Source organism: Leptonychotes weddellii, chromosome 2 (assembly GCF_054177405.1).
Source record: "Leptonychotes weddellii isolate Sample4059 chromosome 2, ASM5417740v2, whole genome shotgun sequence".
NCBI classification, from domain to species: Eukaryota; Metazoa; Chordata; class Mammalia; order Carnivora; family Phocidae; genus Leptonychotes; species Leptonychotes weddellii.
In genome coordinates, this window is record NC_138370.1 from 64,999,707 (window position 1) to 65,027,508 (window position 27,802).

Below are 27,802 nucleotides of genomic sequence, written 5' to 3' on the forward strand. Positions count from 1 at the left end.
CTTTCAGGATTTTCTCTTTGTCTCTGAGACTCGAAGTTTTACTGTTAGATGTCAGGGTGTTGACTTATTTTTATTGATTTTGAGGGGGGTTTTCTGTTCCTCCTGGATTTTGATGCCTGTTTCTTTCCCCAAAGTTAGGGAAGTTCTCTGCCATAATTTGCTCCAATATACCTTCTGCCCCTCTCTCTCTTTCTTTTTCTTCTAGGATCCTAATTATTCTAATATTGTTTTGTCTTATGGTATCACTTATCTCTCGAATTCTGCCCTCTGATCCAGTAGTTGATTATCTCTCTTTTTCTCAGCTTCTTTATTTTCCATCATTTGGTCTTCTATATCACTAATTCTCTCTTCTGCCCCATTTATCCTAGCAGTTAGAGCCTCCATTTTTGATTGCACCTCATTAATAGCCTTTTTGATTTCGACTTGATAAGATTTTAGTTCTTTTATTTCTCCAGAAAGGGTTTCTTTAATATCTCCATGCTCTTTTCAAGCCCAGCTACTATCTTTAAAATCGTCATTCTGACAACTTACTAAATTCCATATTGATTAGGTCCCTTGCAGTCGGTACTGCCTCTTGTTCTTTCTTTTGAGGTGATTTTTTCTGTCTTGTCATTTTGTCCAGAGGACAATAGATGCATTAGAGAACAAAATGCTAACAGGGCAACAAAGACCCCAGAAAAATACACACTAACCAAATCAGAAGAGACCTGAAACCGGGGGAAAAGAAAGGGAAAGAAAGAAAAAAAAAAAGAAAAAGAAAAAGATAAAGCAAACAAAAAAGAGAATATGATCAAATATGATCAGGCTGGTGCAAAGATCTGTGCCACACACTAGATTTTGGGCATATTTTGGTCTGTTAGAAGAAAGTGCCTCCCAAAATTTTAAAGAAAGAAAAGCTTTTATATGTAGAAAAATAAAGGTAAATACAAGGAAGGGATGGAATATGACTGTAAAGAAGAAAATTATAAAAGATTTTATAAAAGGAATTGATAAGATTAGAAGTTGGTTGAATAAAGAAGAGGATTTAAAAAAAAAAAAAAGAATGTGATCAGGCAGGAGACCAGAACAAAGCCATATACTAGAGATTTAGGGTATATTTTGGTATGTTAGAAGAAAGTGTATCCCAAAATTTTAAAGAGAGAACAACATATATGTATATAATATACATATATATAATATTATATATATTTTATATGTAACATAATATACATATAATATATATAAAAATAAGCTTAACTACTATGAAGGGATAGAATATGACTTTAGAAATGAAAAATAAAAAAGATTTTTAAAAAGGGGATCGATAAGATGTTGGTTGAAGAAGGGAAAAAGAAAAATTAAAAAAAAATTTAAAAAATTAACTTTGAAAGACTAAGGAATCATGGTAAAAAAGCCATGAATTCTATGTGCAGTATTCCCCTAGTGCTGGAGTTCTGCCATTCTCACTGATCGGTAAACTTGGTCCTGGCTGGCTATTCTTGCTGATCTTCTGGGGGAAGGGCCTTTTGCCGTGGTTCCCAAATGTCTTTGCCAGAGGTGGAATTGCCTCGCCCTTGCCTGACTGGGCTATGTAATCTTCTCGGGTTTGCTCTCAGGAGCTTTTGTTTCCTGCAAGCTTTCCGTACAGCTTTGGAGGACGAGAGTGAAAATGGCGGCCTCACAGTCTGCACCCCGGAGGAGCCGAGAACTCGGGGCCCTACTCCTCAGTGCGCCCCCAGGGAAAAGCAGTCACTCCCGTCTCCCCAGTCTCTGGCTGCACTCCGCGCTCACCCGGCCTGTAACCCAGCGTTTCTTTCTCTGGCTCACTACCCCGTGTGGAGTCTCCAAACCCAGCAGATCCCTGCGGTGCTTGTCGCACTGCTTCTCCCGGGGGAGGAAGGGGAGTCTCCCCGATCTGTCGCTTGTTGGGTCCTTGCTGGAGGAGCAGTGGCCTGACTGTGCTGCGGATCATGGTTTATGGCAACCCCGAGCTGAGAGCTCACTCCTTGGCTCCGTCTCTACAGCCGGCTTCCCCACTCCGATACCTGGGAGCTCTGCCACACTCAGGCACCCCCGGTCTTTCTGTGACCCTGAGGGTCCTGAGACCACACTGTCCAGAGAGGTTTCCACCCCCTGCTTAGTCACTGGAGCGACATCCCTCAGCGGAGCCAACTTCTAAAAGTTCCGATTTTGGGCTCTGCGGCTCTATCATTTGCCAGAAGCGGCCAACGGAGGCCCTCTCCCCTGCCATCTGTCTTCCCAAATATCGCCTCGGATTCACTTCTCCGCACGTCCTACCTTCCAGAAAGTGGTCGCTTTTCTGTTCAGAGAGTTGCTGCTATTCTTTTCTTTGATCTCCTTTTGAGTTCATAGGTGTTCAGAATGGTTTAATCCCTATCTAGCTGAATTCCTGGGACCAGACGAAATTTAGGTCTCCTACCCCTCCGCCATCTTGCTCCTCCCCTCCCTTTTCTTTCTTGAGCTTTTAGAACTCCTTAAGCCTCAGTAAATTATCCTACAAATTAGTCTTCTAGATTCACTCTTTCAAGACTTGTCATAATGTATGTTGTTTTTGTGCCTATCTGTTGTTTTACTCTTCCAGAGTTACTTTTCTGGTGATTATTTTTCTTTTGCCAAGTAAACAGTTATTTGTTGAAAACAAAGATGATAATTCTTGTATAGGATAAAAGAGTTTGAACATTTTGTAATATAAGAGGATGAATTGGCCATTCAACAAAATATACAAGAGTATTTAAGGGTATCTGGAAGTATTCATTGGAGAGTAAAATAAGATCACATGGTAGAAATTAATTTTACACAGTAGTTTGAACAGAGAGATGGACATAAAAAAGTAGGAAATAGAGAAGTATATTCCAGGTGGGAAGATTGACCTGTAAAATATGGGAGATGGGAATGATTAAGGGAATAATTTCAGCTTAAAATTAACATAAATTGAGGACCTTCTTTTGTCAACTTCTCTAGGCTTAGAGAGAGATGAATGAAAAAGATGAGGTCTAGTAGATGAGTATAGTAGGAAGAAGGATATTTAAAAAATCAATTGAAATACAGTGTGACAAATAAACCAACAGGTTATGTTCTAATTACATTGAGGATACAAATGAGGAAGTATAACTTCTATTTGAATCATTTAAGAAAGGTTTCTCAGGTATTTACTGGGTTATGTTTGTTAGGATAGACTCAGAAGCAGTCAGGCTATAGCGTAAGTGACCGAATAAGGTCAGTTTTTATGGAAGTGGAGGTTTATGTGCTTGAGGCTAAATTTGGAATTAGCTGTTTATGCTTTTTGCTTCAATTTTAAAAAGTTTCTATTTGTAAATCTCTGTCGCCACTTGTTGGATAGAAGCATTCATGACTCCAATTTAGGGAGTCAGAATTTAGTTTTCTGTATCCATTGCAGCTGATGGATCATAGGTTACTTGGTGTAAAAATCAAACTTGGTGTAATAATCAAACATGTTAAATGATTAAAGAAAGACCTCGTTAATTGATAGATTTTAATGTTATCCAAATTATAATGGACATTTAAAAATGCATTGTAATGTTTTTTGTTGACATGGTGTAAAGATAGCTTCTTTGTTTGAACCTTTATCTAAAAACAGAAAATTCCTGTAAATGGTTATTTTCTTTTATAGGTGGTAGATCATCTAATGCAAAATTGCCCTCGGTGCCAACAGTTGGCTCAGTTCCACAAGACCAAGTTTCAAATATGAGGTATTAAAGCTATTAACTTGGATATTTGTGATTTATTCCATTTGATGACTCTTTAAACTGTCTAGCTACAGTTCTTTTGTTCTTTTTTTAACTTTCTTTTGTCTATTTCTTTTTTTAAAAACATAAGTGACATTTAGAGGCTTGACTATTTTAGAAGTTCCTTTTTAAATATTATGAGATGTAAAAGGTTTATGAGAAGTGGCTATTGTGATTAGTAAGTGCTGCATGCAAAACAAATATTTAATTACACAAGTAGTAACTTATGACTTAGGTTTCATATGATTATAAACTGGAAATTTAGAATTCATTGTTCGTTTTCTACAAAAATGCTGAAATAAGTTAAAGGCAGTCAACAAAAGCCACAGTGAAACTGAATAGTAGGTAGATTTTTACTGTCATTAACCTTTTTAAATTGGGAATATGCATTTCAAATTCTACGTTGGAATGCTGTGAATATTTTCTACCACTAAAGCCTTCGTGATCAGAGTTCTTGATCCTCCTTCCACAACTGGAAAATCCATAGCACTCTACAAATATAGACACTAGAGTGCTGTAAGTGTAATCTTGTAGTTGTGATACTATCCAGAGGTGAATCTCTCTAAGTAGAGAGGAATAGTATTAAGGGTAGTATCTAGGACGAGATGCTATTTGGCAGAAGAAATTTCCATCAGCTTAACAGTTGACAGTTTCAGTAGCAACTCTTGTTGGTATTATGAAGAACTCCTTATGTGAATAAATAGGTAAGTAGTGGCTGTTTGTATATATGTTTCATTTATAAGTTAGGAACTAAAGCTGTGGATACCTCTGAATTTCCTGAAATGCAGGGAGCTTGTTTATTTTAACTCATTAAATATATATTTTTGTGTGCTTGTATATGTGTTTATGTGTGTATACATACATGTATGAGTATATGTGCATATAGTCACAAAGACATATTAATATGTAAATTGAGATCATTATAAATGTGCCAGTAAAGTATACTAATTTCAAATGAAAAGTTGTTCAGATTGCTTTAGAAAAAAATTCTTAGAGATAAAGATGTCAATGAAAAAAGAATATAAACTAATTCAGTTTATAAATATTTATGGAGTCTATGGTGTATGCTGCAGCTGAGAACTTAGAAATGAAAGCATAATTCTTGAACTGAAGGTGTTGATGGTTTATTAATAGACAAATTTTTTTCTCTTAAAGACTTTATTTGAGAGAGAGTGTGTGTACGAGTTGGGGGAGGGGCAGAGGGAGAGGGAGAAGCAGAGTCCACTTAAAGCAAGGAGCCCAATGCAGGGCTCTATCCCAGGACCCTGAGATCATGCATGACCTGAGCCGAAGGCTGATGCTTAAACCGACTGAGCCACTCAGGTGCCCCATGAATAGACAAATTTGATAAGGATTTGGCAGAGTTTTTTTAGGTCATAATGGTGTTAAAATCAAGTGCTATCAACTGACCCATTAAGATTTCCAATAAGAGCTGATGCTTAGAGCAGTTGTTTATCAGATTGTTTGTCAGGGCTGGGGGTGGTAGTATAGAACTTAATAATAAAGGGTATTCCAGCAGAAGGAATGATATGTATAGCAATAATGAGTCTTTATGTAATTTTTAATTTCTCATGAATTTTACATTTCTGTGGAAACTCATTTTAAAAACTAAAAATTGTAAATTCTAATGAATAGCTCATATAGCATCTTTCCATTAGTATTACAGAGAAGCTTGAACATGCTTTGGAAAAGGCAGCTCCTCTTCTGCGAGAGATTTTTGTGGATTTTGCACCTTTTCTTTCTCGGACACTTCTGGGTAGTCATGGACAAGAACTGCTTATAGAAGGAACAAGTAAGTGATTTTTCTGTATGTCACTTTACATAAATATATATTTAAATTTATATTTAACTTTCAAGGTTAAATGGATAATATGAGATGCATGGAGTTTCATTGTTCAAGTATTTTCAGCCTTTGATAAGATTTCTTATGGAGTCTGTATTCTGAAAAATATGTCTCATCTAATATTCTAATCTGATTTGGATTTTTTAATCAGTGGTTTGGGTGAAGCAGAAAAGTATGTACTGAACCAAAGAACTACGACTTAGACTTCTTTTTTTAAAGCATTAAAAGGAACTATGAGAATGGAGAGTTGGAAAAATTAGTGTTGTAGTAATTAGTGGGCATTTACCTGGGATTTTACTTGAACTTAAGGTCCATATAAACAATAGTGTATTGCCAATATTAGGAAATGAGGAATGTGTTACTAATCTTTATTAGTAGAATTCTGTTTTATAAATGAGTAGAAGTAACAGTAGTACTCTATCCTACTTATACATAGATTCTTGGATCATTTATAGGTAGTATACTTTGAGATGGTGTCAAACTAGATAGCATGCAAAGTTGGTTGTTGAGTGGATTGGAAACCATTCTGTTTATGGAATGAATGAGAAGTATTTGGGTTTTTTTTTTTTAATATGGGGCATTTGGCATGTAGTAAATATCTTCTAATATTAGAATGGGTGACACAGCCAAGTGCTATCTCTGACAGCAGATATCAGTTCAAAAGAGAATAGCTTTTCAAACAATTCTAGTTAAGAGCTTAATAGACTGACTTCAAAATACCAATCTTCATCCTTATAACTAGAATTAGTTAAGGATAAGCTAGAGGACTTTCATCAGTAATAATATAGGATTGATTTTTTTATTTAGAAGTGTTTGGACTAGAAGTTTGCTAAATCTGGCTTGTCTTTGTCCTTGGTTGATAGTTTACGATAAAACACTTTGATTCTCCTAAAGCTGAAAAATCATGGGAAAATGTAATTTTCTGACTCTGGTGTCTTAAAGTATCAATTTACAGCTTTAGTTATAAATTTTTGTTGAGTAAGATGATCTCTTGAGGAATTTCTTAAAACTTGTAAGAAACCACCTTTTTTTTTTCTTTTAAAGATTTTATTCATTTATTTGACAGAGAGAGAGAGACAGCGGGAGAGGGAACACAAGCAGGGGGAGTGGGAGAGGGAGAAGCATGTTTCCCGCGAAGCAGGGAGCCTGATGCGGGGCTCGATCCCAGGACCCTGCGATCATGACCCGAGCCGAAGACAGACGCTTGACAACTGAGCCACTCAGGCGCCCCAAAAAACCACTCTTTTTGTACAAATAAGAATATGGAAATGTAAGGTAGAGGTAGTTTAATAGTTTAAGATACTCTTTTATCTTAGCATTAATTGAAGGATATGAACACTTTGTAAGAATAAGCTTTAGCTGAAATAGGAATTTCATTAACATCTGTGCTATACATGTATATGGATTTGGTGATGAGTGATCTCATTTCCACAGGGGGGAAAAAGTAGCATTGAATTTATTTGAAAAAGTTCAGGTTTTAGAAATATTTAATTAATTTGGGGTAGAAATTTACTTTATCTGCTGAAGGATATAATTTATTCAGCCATTCATGGACTATTTGATCTAATGAAGTAATAAAATTTGAAAGATAATTAATTGAAAAATTGAAGGACTAATTTATACTTCACATGTTAAATGTTTATTTTTTAAAGTGGTGTGATGACTTATGAGCTATATTTCATTACTGTAAAATGAATTATTAATTACAGCTTTTTGGTGTAGCAAGACATTGTTGCTTTTTAGTTGGTCTTTGAATTTTATAATAGATCCAACAAGATACTCAGAAGTACTAAACTTGCCAATTCTAGATCTCTGAACAAAATTTAATTTAGAATCAGTTTCTTAGTAAGTTCTGCTAAACTGATAACAAGGAATATGATGCACTCTTGCTTACCTATAAACCTGAGCAGTACCTACTCATTGGACTGTGTTCATAACGTTGGCAAAAGAAATCTAGAAGTTTTATGCATCTTATGTGTGTATTTTAAGTTGTGAGAAATGTTTTGGGTGGGTGGTTTTTGTGCATTGTAAAAAAGTTTGAGTAGAAGTGTTAGCAGCATGGTACTGTACAAAAAGCACTAGTCTCAAAGACAGGAGACCTTGGTTTTAATCCTGCCTTTGTCAATCACTGGTTGTATGACCAGACACTTGAGAAGTTTATTACTTCTACATTTTTTTAAATTTTAACTTTTTTTATTATGTTCAGTTAACCACTGTATAGTACTATAGTAGTGTTCAATGATTCATTACTTGTGTATAACACCCAGTGCTCATCACAACACGTGCCCTCCTTAATGCCCATCACCCGGTTACCCCGTCCCCCCACCCCCCTCCCCTCTGAAACCTCAGTTTGTTTCCCTGGGTCCATAGTCTCTCATGGTTCATCTTAAATGATTTTTTTAATTTAAAATATTTTAAATGTTAAATATTTACGGAGTAGAAAATAAAATAACCATGAACTTATTACCAACTCCCAAACCATCTTTGTTTTGCTATAATTGTTATTATCTACCTCCCTTTATTTTGCTTTAGTACTTAAAACAGTTCTAGACATTATGTCGTTTTACCCTTAAATAATTAATAATCCATGTAAAAAGGTGGGGCGCCTGGGTGGCTCAGTTGGTTAAGCGACTGCCTTCAGCTCAGGTCATGATCCCAGGGTCCTGGGATCGAGTCCTGCATCGGGCTCCCTGCTCTGCAGGGAGCCTGCTTCTCCCTGTACCACTCCCCCTGCTTGTGTTCCCTCTCTCGCTGTGTCTCTCTCTGTCAAATAAATAAATAAAATCTTTAAAAAAAAAAAAACAACAAAAAACAGTTCTAGACATTATGTCGTTTTACCCTTAAATAATTAATAATCCATGTAAAAAGGATATTTTCTTACACAATCATAACTGCGGTGATTACACCTAATATTGATAATAATTCTATGTCATATAATACTCGGTTCATATTCATCTTTATTTAAATGTCTTTTTATAAATCATTTTCTTCTAATTAATATACAAAATCAATTTGCTGCATTTGGTTATACTATTAATATCAAATAGTTTCTCTGTTTTTTTCCCTCTGTTTTCATTATATTGGCTTGTTGAAGAAATCTGGTTGGTTGTTCTGTAGAATGTTACATATTTTGGCACTCTGTGGCCATTGTTTCCTGATGGTTTTAATGGTTTCTCTGTCCCATATATTTTCTGATGGCTTGCGATTAGATTTAAAAGTTTAGTTAGAGGTAACACTTCCTATTACATCTTGCCTAGAACCATATATTTTCTGATTGTCTTAACTTTAGTGATATTAACCCTCTTTTTCAACCTTTTTTAAGGATTGATATTTTATGACTTTTTTTTTTAAGATTTTATTTATTTATTTGAGAGAGAGAGCACAAGCAAGGAGAGGGGCAGAGAGAGGGGGAGAAACAAACTCTCTGCTAAGCAGGGAGCCCGACTTGGGGCTTGATCCCAGGATCCTGAGATCATGACCTGAGCCGAAGGTAGCCACTTAACTGACCAAGCCACCCAGGTGCCCCTAATTTTGTTTTTTTAAAGAGGTCTTTCAAAACCAGAAAATTACTTAAAAAATAAAATTTATTCTATCTTACCATACCATATGTAAGTTCATTGGACATGTTTTTATAAATCTAGGATTTATTATGGGGTCTTTGTGATCTTAATTTTCCTATACCTTAAAACATTTTACTATTTCGCCATTATTCATCAGTTATTCCTACTATAGTAAGGACTATAAAATAATGAGAAGACAAGAATACTGGAATTACCCCTAGAAAATAAATCCTCACTTTTGGCTCACCCTCTGTTTACTGCATTTCCCAAAGTACTGGATCATATTTTAAGAAGATAGAAATTTGTTTTCTCAGTGGGAACAAAAACTGGTATTTGGGGAGGGCAAAAATATTTTAGGTATCATATGGTTTTTGACCCTCCAATGAGCCACAGTACATCTATATAGTATATCTTTAGTATTAAAATTTCATGGGGGTGCAATTAAGAAAAAAATGGTCTGAAATAGCTTCCTAGTGGGGAGCAATAATAAAAAAAAAAAAGATTGAGAAATACTGGTGTAATCGATGTAAAAGAAATTTGTGGACACCATTTTGTGGTCTTATTTTCAGCTTTCACTGAATTTAAGAATTCAGAATCGTTCATTTTCTGCCCTTAATGATAAGGTGAAAAAATTGATAGAAGAAGACATTTTATAATTATTAGACCATCTGAGGATGAATTTAAAAAGAGTGAGCAGCACTCAGAAATTTTTATCAAACTCAAGAATTCATTAGTGCATAGTATATTTCTGTGGACAAAAAGGAAATTGGTTTTCTTAGTATGTCATTCAATAGAAAGGACTTCTTTGTACAAAATTTATGCAATGTTTTCTGACAAGACCATGGAACATCTTATTTTGCTAAAAAGGTGCGTGACAGTGTTCTTCCATGGTTTTGATAGTTCCACACCACAATTTACTTGGCACAGTTTCTAAGTGAATAAAAAAGGCAGGTGTATTACATGAAAATGATTGGAAGGAAAAGCTCATGTAGAAATGAAAAAAATCAGTGGATTGATCATTCTAAATGGTGTTTGAAAGTCTAAAGAAGAAAATATAATTCTGGATCAAAGAAGGTGGCGGTCTTCAACAAAGTTTTTGAATGATTCAGTTTTTCCAGAGTACTGCATTTGATGATGTAAGTTCAAGAAAAAGGACCAGAATTAATGATAAGCTGGAACCTATTAGAGGTTTATTTGAAATTTGGAATTAGTATTTACAAGGTGGATATCATGTTTATAGATTGGTGAGGAGTAGTTAGTTGTATTCAAAGGGCATTGCTCATATAGGATATATACAAATATCTTTACTTTTTTTTTTTTTTAAAGATTTTATTTATTTTTGGGGCGCCTGGGTGGCTCAGTCATTGAGCGTCTGCCTTCGGCTCAGGTCATGATCCCGGGGTCCTGGGATCGAGCCCCGCATCAGGCTCGAGAAGCCTGCTTCTCCCCTTCCTTGTGTTCCCTCCCTCACTGTCTCTCTCTCAAAAAATAAATAAAATCTTAAAAAAAAAAAAAAAGATTTTATTTATTTTTGTGGGGGGTGGAGAGAGAGAACGTGTGTGCATAAACGGGAGTAGGGAGGGGCAGAGAGAGAAGCAGACTCCCTGCTGAGCAGGGAGCCCCATGTGGGACTCGATCCCAGGACCCTGGGATCATGACCTGACCTGAAGGCAGCCGCTTAACCACTGAGCCATGAAGGCACCCTATACAAATACCTTTAAAACCAGAAAAATACAGAATAAGAATTTGAGTTCATTTTGCTTAAATTATTATTAAAACTTCTAATAATGTTTGTAATCTCTTTTTATATAAACTAAGTTGACTTAAAATATGTATTTTTAAAAAGACTTCTTAAATATGGCAAATGGTCGTGACTGTTTTTCTTGGTCTACTTGAAAGTTTAGACAGATCAATGGGTTCAGATGTTATGTTGCCAGCTTAATATCTGGTAAGACATTTAATATTTCTGAATTTAGCAATAAGGAAAAGCATTGATAATGGAGGTGGGGTAAATAGTCTTGGGTGAAGAAATTATAGTCGTCTTTGGTTATGAAACTCCAGAAGAGTATAAAACTCTTGGCTTTGGTATCCTGAGTTTGTCTTTTTTGAAGAGATTAAAATTGCATATCTTTGAAAAACGAACCAAAAATAAAACCAAGCAAAATGAACCTTACCATTGTTCTGAGAGTCTTTTAGGGAAGTTGGATTAGGAGCCTACAGGTCTCTGAGGCTACAGTACCTTGTTCGCTTTCTGCTAACTGGAGCAATAATAGGATGTGTGTGTGTATAAATGAAAATACTTCTGCAGCAACTTAGAACTTCACTATTGTTTAAGGCCTTCCTTTGGATAATTCTTGGAGTCTGAAGACAGATTTATTGGTTTATAATTCATTTCTTCCTTTTTCATATGTCACCCAAGGGCAAGAGAGAGAGAGAGAGAGAAAGAAAGAGAGATGATTAAGTTGTGCAGCCTGATACCAAGTCCTTTCTTGGTGATATTTCTTATTTGTTGGGGCCCAAGGTTATATATTTTTGTTTACAGTATTAATGCCCTTTAGACAGGGAGCTTATTATTAGAGATCTAATATAAGGTCTTTTTTGTCCTCTAAAGCCCTTTCTCTTTTAAAATTTAATATACCATCCGCCTTGGCCCTCCTCCCCATCCTTCACAAATCTACAAAACCCCATTCCAAAAAACACATAAATTGTTCTAATCAAACTATGAAATGTTACTTATTTTATCATCACTGAACACTCAACTCATTGATCATTGAGTTCTAACTTTGGATGGCCCAAGGCCTTTTTTATCATTATTGGTCTTTTTCTGAGTGGATAAAAAAGGCTGAGCAAGATCAGAGCCCAAATGTTTTGCCATTAAAGGAAAGTTGGTAGGAATTCTGGTTTCTTTAGAATAGAGCAGTTAGGAATAATGGCCTACATGAAGAAAGATATGAGTTTACTTTTTGGAAGTTGAAGTATATGGAACTTCCTGGTTGTTTACGTTTTATGTAAAGTGACAAAGTTTCAGACCAGCAGAGGGCTACACCAGCAATGAGATGGACTATTGCTATGCCCTTCCTTTTGGCCTTGGTAGTAGCCTTCAGAGCTATGCCCATTTCAGCTCTATAGAAACCATAATTTAGTCTAAGTTAATGACCTGCTTTCTTGATGCAACATGTATATACTCTGTAGCTAATTTTTATGCTGGTGCTGACACTATTATCATCATTATTTCTATGTTACACATTTTTTTCAGACATTGAGAAACATGGTTCTTTTCTCAAAAGTGAAGCGGGGGGAGCAACCTATTTAACGTGAATGCTATTTTTAAGGCTACAGAATGGCAGTGTGTGCCATCAGTAGGTATGAGGCCCCATGACTAAAAGAGATAAGGAAAAAGAACTACAGAGCGAGAACATAAAAGAAAGATTAGGAAGGGATGGGATGCCTGCAAGAGCTTTCATGGGAATAAAGAAAGAAGATAATTGTGTAGCGCATATCAGGGGCCACCAGGAATTATTTTAGTTGTTACACCCTGGATTCTAAACTTGTGTTTGCTTAGAAAAATATAGAATGAAAAATTACAATTTTTCTGATTATTAGTAATGTAATTTAGTGCTTTTAATTATGGGCATTGCTTTTTTAACATACTGGTTATGAAGTGTTCTTTGAATGAACTTTTATAGATTTTGTTGGTAACATTTAGTAAGTCTTCAGATATGTATTAATTGTTTAGAAGTTCCTTCCCGAGATATTTTTGGTGAACGCAAATGAAACAGAAGAGAAAATGTAAATGAATTTATTTATAAGAAATCAAGAATATATAACAGAACGCTTGCACTTCTGTTAAGGTTTAGTGTGAGGTCACAGGTCAAGGTACTAATAAGAGTCTTTGGGATGTCTGCTGCCATGAAACAAAATGGAAACTTGATTGATAGCTAGAGGGTTGAAGGGAGAGAGTGTGGTGGAGAAAGCAAAGGTCAGGGAGCCATTTCCCTTCTCTGCATGTATAACAATCAACTCTCTCCAAAACAAAATGTAGATGATATTGATCAATATGGCATATGTTGTGCACATTTCTAAGTATTGTGAAATGTCATTATATATGGAGTTCTAATGTTTTGGTAGATTGAATACTGAAATGAAATAGTTTACAAATAAAATTGCGGTAGTTTTGATACCAAGTTTAAAGTAATTACGCAGTACCTTGTTTACTCATATGATCAAATGTGTGTGGGTTTGGTTCTTAGCAAGATATTAAATTTTGTTTTAAAAACCATTTGGATAAAGTTGTATAACAAATTCCTCATATTTGTTTTTTACTTTTGTAATTTTTCTTTTAAATTCTCTTTAAAATAGGTCTGGTTTGCATGAAGTCTAGTAGTTCGGTTGTGGAATTGGTTATGCTACTGTGTTCTCAGGTGAGTAACAGGAATAAATGTTGGATTAAAAGTAAATTCTTGCATGAATTTATTTTACAAGGAAGTTATAATTGTTTTAGTAGAAATTTTTGCTATAATAGAGTTTAAGTTTGCAGTTTTAAAATAATTTTATTTGTATTGCAAAAGGATTACTTCTTTGATACTAGCAGATAATTTTGTAGTGAATGCTGAGAGGGAACAGAAGAATGAGAAACAGGTTTTTAGAATCACATTAAAAAATGTCTAGAGCAAATGATCTTGAGGTGGCTAAATTTCTTTGCTGCATATATTAAGGTTATAGAAACAGATTTATTTTTGTACCTTGTGGAGTGCCACTCTGACTCCCCTAGGAATAATGGGTTTACTTCCCTTTTGTGTAGAGGTTATAAAATGAGTGATAAATAATTTTGAGTTCTTGTCATTGCTAATTATTTTTGACATACAGAGTAGATTTGGGAAAACATCAACAAAAATATGGCAGCCATCATAATAAGATGTAGTAAATAAATTCCTAAAGCAAAATTGCTTTCAGTGTTCAGAAATTTTATACCTCATGTGGTAAACTTTAATGAGTTTTAGAAAACTTACATAAAAATCATGTATCTTTTAATGTTTTTTCTTTTCTGTTTTGCAATTAAACAGATGAATGTTTTTATTGAGAGTTTTCTTTGTAGTCTTTTAAAAATGATATCTTGCTGGTAGTAAATTCCCCTACTTAAAACTTTAAAATAGCCTTTTTTAATAGGAAGGATATTGGTCTAGAGGTCAAGGGTTCTGACCCATTTCAAAACCTTTGACCTTCATTTACAACTCTTGTAGTTTACTTGCCTGACGAATAAGGATAATGCAAAATTAATGTTTCTTTGCATCGATTTATTCATTTTAGCACCTATATTGCCAAATTTATTTAGACTGTGCTGATGGACATTTCATGAATACAAATTAAAGAATCATAGAAGGTGTGAAAAATCAATACTATGCATTGTCAATAAAATGCAATAAGAACAATTACTTCTAGAGGTTACACCTAATGGATTTTTATAATGAACTTGTGAGGACTAGTTATGTTTCTAGTGAGCTTATTATTCTTAGATTTAGCAAGAATCGTGTTTTTATAATTTAATCATCTCCTTTAGAAAACTCCATTCCTTTAAAAAGCTTAATGTAGAAAATTTTTCATTAATTAATCTGATTTGAAATAATTGCTTGTTTATTTCTTGGATCTAAATTACCATATGCCATTCTTAAACCAATACAAAATTACCCTTACTTTTAAGAAGCATTTGCTTACCATTTTGGATGTTTCTTCACAGAGTATGAAATTGTTTATACTGATACAATCGTTTCATAGGTGAATTTTGATAACAAAGTTCCACTTTCTAGTTTAGAAGAATTGAATATATTCTTGATACATCAAAGTGGTTTCAGATAGTGTATTACATAGCTGAATGTTAGAAGCTAAAAAGATGAAGAATGACATGTTTTAATGCACCTATTTATCATGTATGTCAAAGTGCTGTTTAATACTAATCCAATCAAATAGGATATGAAGATCACTTAGTAGAGTAAGTTGCAAAAGTCAGATATTCTCAAGATTTTTGTGTGAATAAAATCAAATACATTATTGGTTATTTGAAGTCCTTACCATTTTTTATGAGTTCTTCAAAAGTTCCATGGCATCTCTGTAAGATGTAGCACAGTGTGAAAAATGATGTGAAAAATGAAGCCAGAATTAGCTCCAGATGTATACAGATTGTTCCGGGGTGATAATTACATTTTTCACTTTGAATTTTCCTAATTCAAAGAGGTCAGATTGGCAATCACAAAAGTGATTTATTTTGTTAAGAAGTGAACTGTCTTTTTCTACATGAAAGCTTAAGAGATATGAAATTGAATTTGAAGTCGACATTTTGCAGATACTGGGTGGGGATGACTTGAGTTTGATTGATAATTTTTTTTAGTCTGAGATAGGGTGGGAAGTGAAAAGCTAGCATATTGCTAAAATTTTAATTAATTTTTTAAGGGGAGATGGAGAGGATTAAATGCCAAAGATCGAAAGATCAGGTCAAAAACTCCTTTTTAATCACATAAATAATGGGATATGCTTATGAACTTAACATCTGCAAATTTGATTTAAAACTTTACAAATTAGTTGGTGTTAATTTCATGACAGTCAGCCATGTTCTGATTATTTTTTTTGAATCCATTCAGAACTTACTTTCTTTTTCATTCTTTTTAACAAGGTGTTTAAATTAGCCACATTTTATTACAAAAGAAAGATTAGGGCCTAAATTTAAGAAATGTGGTAATGATCACATTTGGTTTGCTGTCATTAAAACTAAACAGATCACTATATATTTTCTTGAAGCTTCAACTTAGATTATATTTTTCAATATTCACTTATTCATTATTAGGTTGATTAGACACCATTTCATATTTTATCTCATTTACATTTTAACATTGTTAAGGTAAAAATCCTGTTATTTAGAGTAGAAAAGCTTTCTTTACATACTCAGCATTACATTTTTGAGTAAAGTCAAATACTGAAGATTTATTAAATTAGGTTTATTCATATATTGAATCCCATGTAAAATAATTCAAGAGCTACTTAAACTTCAAAGCTTGATTTAATTTTTTTTTACTTCTTTAAAATAAGATTGTATACATTCTTCAGGAAACTGTGTACTCTCTGATGTGTAGAAAAAAATTGAACAAACTCTCATTTATACTTCAGATTTAGTTTTTCACAAGCATGTAACTTATTTGTGCCTAGTATTTGTTGTATATGTGTATAAACCCTGTAGAAATCTATATGAATTTAAAGGAAATGCTAAATATTTCAAGTAATATTATTCTAGCATTGTGTAAAGTGTTTGTATCATGCTCATTTGACATTAATATCATTTTTGAAAGAATTGACATTGCATTCAAGGCCACTTTATAAAAGCGTTGCTTTGCTCATCCTAATTCAGTCTGACATACATTCCAATAACACTACCTCCCTTCTTGGGTTTAAAGCTAAATTTATGACTGTGCATTGTGAAGTGCATCATTTAAAAATGGTTTCAACCCAAAACATCTAATAAATAAATAATGTGTATGGCTACTCAGTAGTAGACTTTCTAGACTAGAAATCATTCCATCGGATACTCAACAGTCCACTATCGGAGAGGGCTGTCAGATAAATCTTATGGTAGCTGCATTCATGTCCTGTAAATCACATATTATTGTCTGAGCCTTCTGCCAGGTCATCTATTCTTTCCCCATTTATCAGAAATGCATAGAGTATATAGAAAAACTAGAAGCACCATGTAGTCTGGCCTAGCATCCTGTCCGAGTAATTAATCAGCAGCAAAACTTAATTTAAAATACTGTTAGTCTGATTTTTCTTTAAAAATTTTTTTATCAAAATATGTAGATTGTTCCTATTTTGGAATTTTTTTTTTTTCACATGAAGGTTATAAGGTTTGGTCATTTTAGATTCAGGTGTGTCTTTCTATACCCCTGAATTATTAATTTAAAAATTAGAACAAGAACCAGATGTTACCATTTTTATGATTCTTTTATGTCAGTTTTATGTTTGGATTTTTGCTACTTGGTTTTTTTTTTTTTTTCCCCTGAATCTTTATAGTAAAATGTTTCTCCCTTCAGTGTCCTGTAATTTTTTTTCTAAATCTAGTTTTCTTCTCCTTTTTAAGTGTATCTCTTCTAAATATCTGACACTAATGTTACTGCACTTGACTTTTTATTTCATGAATTTTTCCTTTTTGTAGTTGTGATGAGTATTTTGAGTAAAGTAGGTAATTGAAACAAACCAAAGTGGGGGGCGGGGGAAGAAAAGCAAACCAGCTCTATAATATGGCACAAAAGTGTCCTTCATTAATAGGTCTCACTGACTGCTTGGACCTTATTTCTTACCACTTTCTTTTTATAGTCTCACGCTCAGTTTATATGTTGTCAAACTATGCTGAACTATTTAAAGTTACCCAAATGTGCCATCATAATTTTGTCTCTTAGCGTATGCTTTTTCTTTCCCTAAAGTGACTCTAATTGTTGGCTTCTTCTCATCATTCAGAACTCAGCTTAATTGTCCTCTTCTCAGATCATCATATCTATAGTTGGTATCTTTTTGTTTATCCTCATTTTAGCACTCCTCATAGAATGTACCACCAATTTTAGGTATACCTGTTACACTTGTTACTTTTTTATTGTCAGCCTCCCTGTCTGTACTCTAGGCCCTGTGAAGGTAACAACTCTTTCTGTTTTGCCTGTTAAAGTATACCTGGTACTCAGCACAGTCCCTGGCACATGCTGGCTGCTTAGTGAATATTTATAGATAAATAAATAATCCAGCTTCCAGCTACATGGCAGTCTTTCTGGAAATGGAAAGCTTTCTTTGACTCCTCTCTGCCCCAAGGCTCTAACTCTAGTATTCATCCAGAGCTCTCACTGCCTGTTATTCCTTTCATTGTTTAAGTTGCCTGTGATTTTTATTTCTCTCCCATCAGACTATAAGTTTCTTGAAGGCAAGCACTGTGTTTTGTTTGTATCTCCAACATCCAGCATTATTACTATTCAACCAAATGTTTATATAATTGTGTAATTAATGATTGAATGGTAACAATGGTCATAAGTCAACATATTTTGGGCTTTTGCATTTTGGTCTTTTTCATTATGAAATATACCCATATTTCTTGTATATTATTAGGTGTGTATTAAGTGTTCATTTTTATTTTCAACTATCTTGTCTGAACCCAATTCTGTAGTCATGTTCATTTACAAATAGGGTCTTTGTTTTTTCATTGTCCTTTGGCTTAGTCAGTTTTACCTTTTTTAAAAAAATCAACTTGTTGAAGTACAGTTTACATACAGTATATATGTACATATTTTAAGTTTACAGTTTGATGAATTTTGACATATACACAACAATGTAATAACCATTTCAGTCTGGAAAGTTCCCTGTACCACTTTGCAGTCATTCTCCATTCCTGTTTTCTCAAGTTGCTACTGATTTGACTTCTGTTACAGTGACTGAATTTTACTCATTGTAGAATTTAATATAAATGGAACACAGGGTATTTCTTTTAATTGTGGTGCTTGGATACTCAGCGTAAACTTTTTTCATTTAAATTCACTATCTAGTATTAAGAAAGTGATGTGGGTTTTTTTTTTTTAAAGAAATAATTGAGCTAGTTAAACAAAGGATTATCTTTTTGCCAGCCACAGAATAGGAATTTTGAGTATAAGTTGCTTATTGGAAATATAAATGTCTTCTTAACCTAATGCATATTTTTTCCTATAAGGAAATCCTATAGCTTGGAGCTTTTATACAGCAGTGTGGTGAGGCCACTGACTATGGTTTTAGAATGTTTTGTTTTTAGGGTCTATCAGGTTCAGTTCAAATGCTGTCTCCTCTATAGAGCTTGCTTGCTTGCTTTTTTGCTAGCTTGATTTATTTACTTTATAGTTTTTTATTTAACTTCCACTTAGTTAACATACAGTGTAATATTAGTTTCAGGTGTATAGTACAGTGATTAAACACTTCATACATCATGGGTGCTTATCACAAGTGCACTGCTTAATCCCCATCACCTATTTAACCCATCCCCCACATCTCCCCTCTGGTACCTGTCAGTTTGTTCTCTATAGTTAAGACTCTGTTTCTTGGTTTGCCTCTCTCTCTCTCTTCCCTCTCCTTTGCTCGTTTTTTTTTTTTTCTTAAATTCCACATATGAGTGAAATCATATGGTATTTGTCTTTCTCTGACTGACTTATTTTGCTTAGTATAATACTCTCTAGCTCCATCCACGTTGTTACAAATGGCAAGATTTCATTCTTTTTTATGGCGGAATAATATTCCATTATATACACCACACACACACATCCCACATCTTCATCCATTCATCAGTTGATGGACATTTGGAATCTTCATAATTCGGTTATTGTAGATAATGCTTCTATAAACATTGGAGTGTGTGTATCCTTTTGAATAAGTATTTTTGAATTTTTTGGGTAAATACCTAGTAGTGCAATTGCAGGATCATATGGTAGTTCTATCTTTAATTTTTTGGAGAACCTCCATACTGTTTTCCAGAGTGGCTGCACTAGTTTGTGTTGCCACTAACAGTGCAAAAGGGTTCCCCTTTCTCCACATCCTCACCAACCCACATCCTCACCAACACTTGTTGTTTCTTGTTTTGTTGATTTTAGCCATTATGACAAGTGTGAGGTGATACCTCACTGTAGTTTTGATTTGCATTTCCCTGGTGAAGAATGATATTAAGCATCTTTTCATGTGTCTGTTGGCCATCTGTATGTCTTCTTTGGAGAAATGTCTATTCATGTCTTCTGTCCATTTTTTAATTGGATTATTTTTTGAGTGTTGAGTTGTATAAATTCTTTATATATTTTGGATACTAACCCTTTATCAGATATGTCATTTGCAAATATCTTCTCCCATTTTGTAGGTTGTCTTTTAGTTTTGTTGATTGTTTCCTTTGCTGGGTAGAAGCTTTTTATTTTTTTTTGATGAAGTTCCAATAGTTTATTTTTGCTTTTGTTTCCCTTGCCTCAGGAGACAGAAGTTGCTAGGAAGAAGTTGCTACAGTCAAGGTGAAAGAACTTACTGCTTGTGTTCTCCTCTAGGATTTTTATGGTTTTAGGTCTCACATTTAGGTCTTTAATCCATTCTGAATTTATTTTTGTGTTTGGTATAAGAAATTGGTCCAGTTTCATTTTTTTGCATATTGCTATCCAGTTTTCCCAGTACCATTTGTTGAAGAGACTGTCTTTTTCCCATTGGATATTCTTTCCTGCTTTGTTGAAGATTAACATATAGTTGTGGGTTCCTCTCTGGGTTTTCTATTCTGTTTCATTGATATCTGTGTCTGTTTTTGTGCCAGTACCATACTGTTTTGATCACTACAGCTTTGTAATATAACTTAAAGCCTGGAATTGTGATGCCTCCAGCTTTGTTTTTAATTTTCAAGGTTGCTTTGGTTATTCAGGGTCTTTTCTGGTTCCACACATATTTTAGTATTGTTTTTTCTAGTTTGTGAAAAATGCTGTTGGTATTTTAATAGGGATTGCATTAAATCTATAGATTGTTTTGGGTAGTATAGACATTTTAACAGTATTTCTTCTTCTAATCCATGAGCATGGAATGTTTTTCTATTTCTTTGTGTCCTCTTTCAATTTCTTTCATCAGTAGTATGTAGTTTTCAGAGTATAGGTCTTTCACCTCTTTGGTTAGGTTTATTCGTAGGTATCTTACTGTGTTTGGTGCATTTGTAAACGGGATTGATTCCTTAATTTCTCTTTCTCCTGCTTCATTATTAGTGTATAGAAATGTCACAGATTTCTGTATGTTGATTTTGTATCCTGTGACTACGGAATTCGTGCATCAGTTCTAGCAGTGTTTTGGTGGAGTCTTTTGGGTTTTCTGTGTAGAGTATCATGCCATCTGCAAATAGTGAAAGTTTTACTTCTTCCTTGATGATTTGGATGCCTTTTATTTCTTTTTGTTGTCTGATTGCTGTGGCTACAACTTCCAGTACTATTTGAACAACAGTGGTGAGAGTGGACATCCCTGCCTTGTTCCTCACAGTAGAGGAAAAGCTTTCAGTTTTTCCCCATTGAGTATGATATCAGTGGTGGGTTTTTCATTATGGCCTTTATTATGTTGAAATATGTTCCCTCTAATCCTACGTTGTTGAGTGTTTTTATCATGAATGGGTGTTGCACTTTGTTAAATGTGTTTTTTTTGCATCTATTTGAAATAATCATATGGTTCTTATTTCTTTTATTAATGTGATGTATCACGTTGATTGATTTCTGAATACTCAACTACCCTCACAACCCAGGAGTAAATCCCACTTGATCATGGTGAATGATTTTTTTAATGTATTGTTTGGTTTGGTTTGATATTATTTTATTGAGAATTTTTATATCCGTATTCATCAAGGATGTTGCCCTGTAGTTCCTCTTTTTTAGTGGTGTCTTTATTTGGTTTTGGTATCGGCATGATGCTGGCCTCATAGAACGAATTTGCAAGTTTTCCTTCCTTTTCTATTTTTTGGAAAAGTTTGAGAAGCATAGTTATTAACTCTTCTTTAAATGTTTGGTAGCATTTGCCTTTGTAGCATTCTAGTCCTGGACTTTTGTTTGTTGGGAGTTTTTTGATTACTGATTCAGTTTCTTTGCTGGTTATCTGTCTGTTCAAGTTTTCTATTTCTTCTTGATTCAGTTTTGATAATTTATGTTTTTGAGAATTGTATCCTTTTCTTCTAGGTTGTCTAATTTGTTGGCATATAGTTTTTCATAATATTCTCTTACTGTTGTTTGTATTTCTGTGGTGTTGGTTGGTATTTCTCCTTTCTTATTTGTGATTTTATTTATTTGGGTCCTTTGTCTTTTCTTTTTTGGTAAGTCTGGCTAGAAGATTATCTATTTTATTGATTTTTTTCAAAGAACCAGCTCCTGGTTTCATTGATCTGTTGTTTTTTAGTTTCTATATTATTTATTTCTGCTCTAATCTTTATTATTTCCTTCCTTCTGCTGGCTTTAGGCATTGTTTGTTCTTGTTCTAGCTCCTGTAGGTGTAAGGTTAGGTTGTTTATTTTAGATTTTTCTTGCTTCTTGAGGTAGGCCTGTATTGCCATATACTTCTGTCTTAGTACCACTTTTGCTGCATCACAGAGGTTTTGGACTGCAGTGTTTTCATTTCTATTCGTTTCCATGTATTTTTAAATTTCTTCTTGGATTTCTTGGTTGACCCATTCATTTTTTTAGGTAGTATATTGTCTAACCTCCATGTATTTTGGTCTTTCCAGTTTTTTTCTTGTGGTTGACTTCTAGCTTCATAGCATTGTGGTCTGAAAAGGTGCATGGTAGGACTTCAGTCTTTTTGCACTGTTGAGTTTGGTTTTACGATCTAATATGTGTTCTGTTTTGGAGAATGTTCCATGTGCACTTGAAAAGAATGTGTATTCTGCTGTTTCAGTTTGGAATGTTCTGAATATGTCTGTTAAGTCCATCTGGTCCATTGTGTTATTCAGAGCCATTGTTTCCTTGTTGTGTTTCTGTTTAGATGATCTGTCCATTGATGTTCATGGGGTGTTAATGTCCCCAACTATTATTGTATTATCAGTTAGTTCCTTTATATTTATTACTAAATCTTTTATATATTTGTGTGTTCTCATGTTGGGTGCATAAATAGTTAAGATTGTTATATCTTCTTGTTTATTATTGTGCCCTTCTTGGTCTCTCGTTATAGTCTTTGTTTTAAAGTCTGGTTTTCTGATACATGTATTGTTACTCTCGCTTTCTTTTGACCTCCATTTGCATGATAGGTGTTTTTCCATCCCCTCACTTTCAGTCTGCAGGTGTCCTTTAGTTTGTAATGAGGCCCTTTGGGTAGCACATAGATAGGTCTTCTGTTTTTATCCATTCTGACACCCTATGTCTTTTGATTGGAGCATTTAGTCCATTTACATTCAAAGTATTATGGATAGATATGTATTTATTGCCATTTTATTGTTTTGTGGTTGTTTCTGGAGATTTGCTCTGATCCTTTCTTGTCTTTGTCTCTTTCATATTTTGCTGATTTTCTTTAGTGATATGTTTGTTTTCTTTCTTCTTTTTTTTTTTATTCTTTACATGTTTATTAGTGGTTTTGATATATGGTTACCATTAGGTTTGTATATATTAAATAGTCCTATATTAAGTTGATTGATGTTCATGTTTGAACCCATTCTTTTCTAATCTCCCCATGTTTTAGGTATATATTACTATATTTTATATCCTTTTTTGTGTGTGTGAGTTCCCTGACTGATTTTTACAGAGATTCTCATTTGTACAACTGCTTTTGTGTTTCTGCCTTTATACTGTCACTTTTGGTCTCTCCTTTCCATTCAAAGAGTCCCCTTTCATATTTCTTACAATGATGGTTTAGTGGTCACAAACTCCTTTAATTTTTGTTTGTCTGGGAAAATTGTTATCTCTCCTTCTATTCTGAATGATCACCTTGCTAGATAGGGTATTGTTGACTGCAGATTTTCATTTAGCACATTGCATATATCATGCCACTCTCTTCTGGCTTGTCAGATTTCTGGTGAAAAATCTCCAGCTAGCCTTATGGGTTTTCCTCTTGTAAGTAAGGACTTCTTTTGTCTTGCTGCTTTTAAGATTTTTTTCTTTATCACTATATTTTCCAAATTTAATTACAGTATGTCTTAGTGTTGGCCTGTTTTGTGGATTTTTATGGGAATTCACTGTGCCTCCTGGATCTGGATGTCTGTTTCCTTTCCCAGATTAGGGAAATTTTCAACTATTATTTCTTCAAATTTTCTGCCCCCTTTTCTCTCTCTTCTTCTTCTGTGACTTCTATACTATGAATGTTACTATGTTTGATGGAGTCAGAGTTCTCTAAGTCTTTTCTTATTTTGTATAATTCTTCTTTCTCTCTTTTGTTCAGCTTCCAGTCACTAATTTGTTCCTCTGCTTCTTTAGCCTTCTGTTCATTGCACCAAGTATATTTGTACTCTTGTTTATTGCACTCTTCATTTCTGTCTAGTTCTTTTTTAACTACTCTTTTATCTGTAGGATAAGGGTCTCACTGATATCTTCTTTTTTTTTTTTTCTTTTTCTTTTTTTTGTAAAGATTTTATTTATTTATTTGACAGAGACAGTGAGAGAGGGAACACAAGCAGTGGGAGTGGGAGAGGGAGAAGCAGGCTTCCTGCTGAGCACGGAGACTGATGTGGGGCTCGATCCCAGGCCCCTGGGATCATGACCTGAGCCGAAGGCAGACGCTTAACAACTGAGCCACCCAGGCGCCCCTGATGTCTTCTTTTCTCAAGCCCATTGAGTATCGTTACGAGCATTGCTTTAAATTTTCAATCAGACATATCACTTACATCTGTTTTGCTTAATTCTCTGGCCATGGCCTTATCTTATTCTTTCATTTGGGATAAATTCTTCCATTTTGGCATTTTGTCTAATTCTTTGCCTTCTTATGTGTGTTGGTAAGGCCATTTATGTCTCCTGCTCCTGAAAGTGATGTCTTTATGAAAAAGAGATTATGTAGTGCCCAGGGCCTGGCATTTTGGGAAGTGTCTCCTGTGTGTGATGCATGTGCTCTGCTGTTCTGTTCCACCTCTTTATTCTTCAGGCCAGTTGTCTGCAGAGGCTCTCCTTGCCTGCTGTGGGCAGTGTTTTTGGTCCCTGGCCTGGATGTGGCAAGTTTTAACTAGGTGTGCTGTGGCCTGCTTGTGAAATGAGATCTGTCACCACCTCCACTGGAATTAATAACCTGTGAAACTGTGGTTGGGAGGTGTGGTGTGGGGGGTTTGTGCTGGTTTTCTGTGGGTGAGGCCTGCTGTGCTGGAATTGAGGCAGGTATGACTGAGACAGGCAGTTCCACTGAAATACAGGGTGCTAGGGCTTGATATAAGCAAGGTAGGCAGCCAGTGTTGGTGTTATGCTTCTCCCTGAAGGTGGCTCTGTGTTTACTGAGGAGCAGTGAAGGGAAATGGTGCCATCCACCTCATTTGTTCCTGGAGAGGTGTCTGTGTGAACGCTGCCTTTCAGGGACACCCCTGAGAAGAGTGAATAATCTTCCCACTCAGATCGCTGTTTATATGCTATCTGTTCCTGTGTGGTTTGCCTGCCTTCTCTCCAGGAGCAGCCAAGCCTGCTGACCTTTTAAACTTCAAGGTTTGAGCCCCACTGGTTGTAGGAACTCTCAAAATTCAGCCCCTCTCATTTTCCAGGCCAGTGTCTTTGGAGAAACGTTCTCCTTGTGTGATCCCCTGTGTGCTCTTCTCTCTCTTGCCCTTCTCTGTGCCCACGGCTACCTCCCCTCCACAGCAGCTGTGATCTGTTTCTCCCCTAAACTATGTCTCTGCACTTCCTACCTTCTTCCATGTGGCCTCCTCTCTCCCTTTAGTTGTAGAGTTTGTTCTGTCAGTTTTCAGGTGAATTTCTGGGGTATTAAGACTGATTTGATAGTTATCTAGCTGTGTTCATGGGACAAGGTGAGCCTAGGGTCCTACTCCACTGCCCTTCCTGCTCACTTTTCTGCAGAACTTTGTGTGAATTTATCTGCTCTGAGTTCTCCTCTCTATGCCTGCTTGTGGTATTCTCTTATTTAGGAGACATGTATCAGATGCTTTTAAGATAAGCCCCTTCTTTTAAAGAAAGTATAATCAAATGAGAGAGACAAATTATCATTATACAACATATAAGTTTATAAGGACTTGAAGTGAAACACAAAAAGGGGTCAGGGAGGGGAGTTTGGGACTGTCAATCCCTATTTAATCTAATGCTCATTTTATTTCTGTTTTTGAGTAGATCATTTTAGGTGACTGTGACTTGCAGTCAAAAATTTTTTTGAGTTCCATTTACGTTTTTATAATTTCATCGGGATTAATGAATATTAAAATGCTTAAAGCATTTCCTCTACTTCTTTCAGTACTTATAGTTTTCCTTGGTTGGATTTGTGTTAGCCATGTGCTTGTTTCATCCATTCTCACTATCCAAAATTTCTAGTGGACCAAATCCCTGTTTGTGTGCTGTGTGATAATAATGGGTGTTCTGTGAAAGAAGTATATAGTGGTAAGTAAATTCAGTAATTGTTGTTTGAATTTAATTAGCTTTCTTTACTGGAGGCCCCTCAAAGCCGTTAGTAAATGTGTGTGTGTGTGTGTGTGTGTGCGTGCACATGTGTGTATAAAATAGATATATAATGTGTATTGTTGAATGTGTAATGGGACTGATATTAGCATGTTTGAAACACAATCCTCTTTGTGGCCATAGGAACATGTGGATGATTTTTGTAAAATACAGTATGAGAGAAGTTCCTGTTACATTAAGGGTGAGACAGTGAATAATGCAGGAAGTGTCTCTTTTTTAGTACTCTGCTTTTGTTTTTCTTTGCTTCTCCAATCACAGTGACTAAAGAAAATCACTAGATATGCAAAATTAATTATTCATGAAATATTGTGATTATTTTTGCTTCATTTAGAAGAAATTATCTCAAGTCATTTCTTCGCTCTCCTTTGTAGGTGATTTGGACGTAACTCCCAGTTTACATGTTATTTCTGAAGGGATAGATCTTCAGAAGTGATGATAATAAGAATTCCAGGCGTGTGTGTATGTGCGTGTGCATGCACATGTGTATTGTAGGATAAATTCAAATATTTTTAAGGACAGATTTAGGATAAATTCAAATATTTTGACATCGCTTGATTATATGGCTATTTCCTATTTTGACTGATTGAATCACATTGCATTTTTAGCCAATATTGTGGTAATTTATGCTGTATAATAAAATTTAAGTATATAGCATAAAGTCTTGAAAGCAGGGTCAGAATATATTTTATATTAATGATATTACATATATTATTATTGTGCCATATATAGAATTGAACTTTGGTATGCACTTAATGAGGTCCAAGAGGTTCAAAGAAAATGAAATTAATCTATGTGAATGTCATATGATATAGTTTCTGATGAAATAAATTTTCAATAAATATTTGTCAAGTAAATGAATAAAATTTTAGCAGTAGACTTTTTGTAGTTACATAGTCTAATCATAAAGTGGCAGATTCTCTCTGCATGTCATCTATTTATTCATCCAAACAACCAGAATTTGAAGGTAGCTTTCAATCAAACCTAGATATAATAAAAATACAAAGTCATTATTAAAGAGTTTAATAGGGTTAAAGAATTAAGAGTGAAGATATTACCCTGCTGCATAAGGCCAGGCTTTTTCACTGAAATCTGTAGTAATTCCATGTTTGATAAAGTATAATTTATGTGTAAGGCATTTCCTCGAGGCAGTAAACACAAAGAATCTATCTTGGTGATCCTTAACCATGAGAAATAAGTAGAGATTGGAATGCTGGTAGTTCACATTCACCCAGGTAGATTTAAGAACAAATATTAAATTAATCGATGGGAATAGAATTTGCTCTTCTGATACAATCTGAAAAACTCCATCTGTGACATGTATAGATATTTTTGGCATGAGAACAATTATCAAAATCTCTCCGTGCATATATTATATAATAAAAATAGTCATTTAATATGTTTTCTTCGCTTTTACTGTAAAGTAAAAATAATTCTAAATCCTGTTAACTCTTACTTATCTTCTATTCTTAGCTTACATGCCCTCAACATTGGATTTAACTGCGTTTCAGAGTTCAGTTTACCGAGATGAGTGCTAAAGAA

The 27,802-nt window shown here is 34.6% G+C and overlaps 1 protein-coding gene across 4 annotated transcripts in view; it reads left to right on the top strand.

The window, feature by feature from the left end:
* The window catches only part of LRBA (LPS responsive beige-like anchor protein), a 736,795-nt gene that overhangs the window by 217,650 nt on the left and 491,343 nt on the right, over positions 1-27,802 (top strand). For all 4 annotated transcript variants that reach the window (XM_081811769.1, XM_081811768.1, XM_081811770.1 and 1 more), the window contains 3 exons: positions 3,632-3,710; positions 5,405-5,538; positions 13,509-13,570. In XM_081811769.1, the coding sequence (XP_081667895.1) occupies positions 3,632-3,710; positions 5,405-5,538; positions 13,509-13,570 (275 nt within the window). The remainder of the gene's footprint in view (positions 1-3,631; positions 3,711-5,404; positions 5,539-13,508; positions 13,571-27,802) is intronic.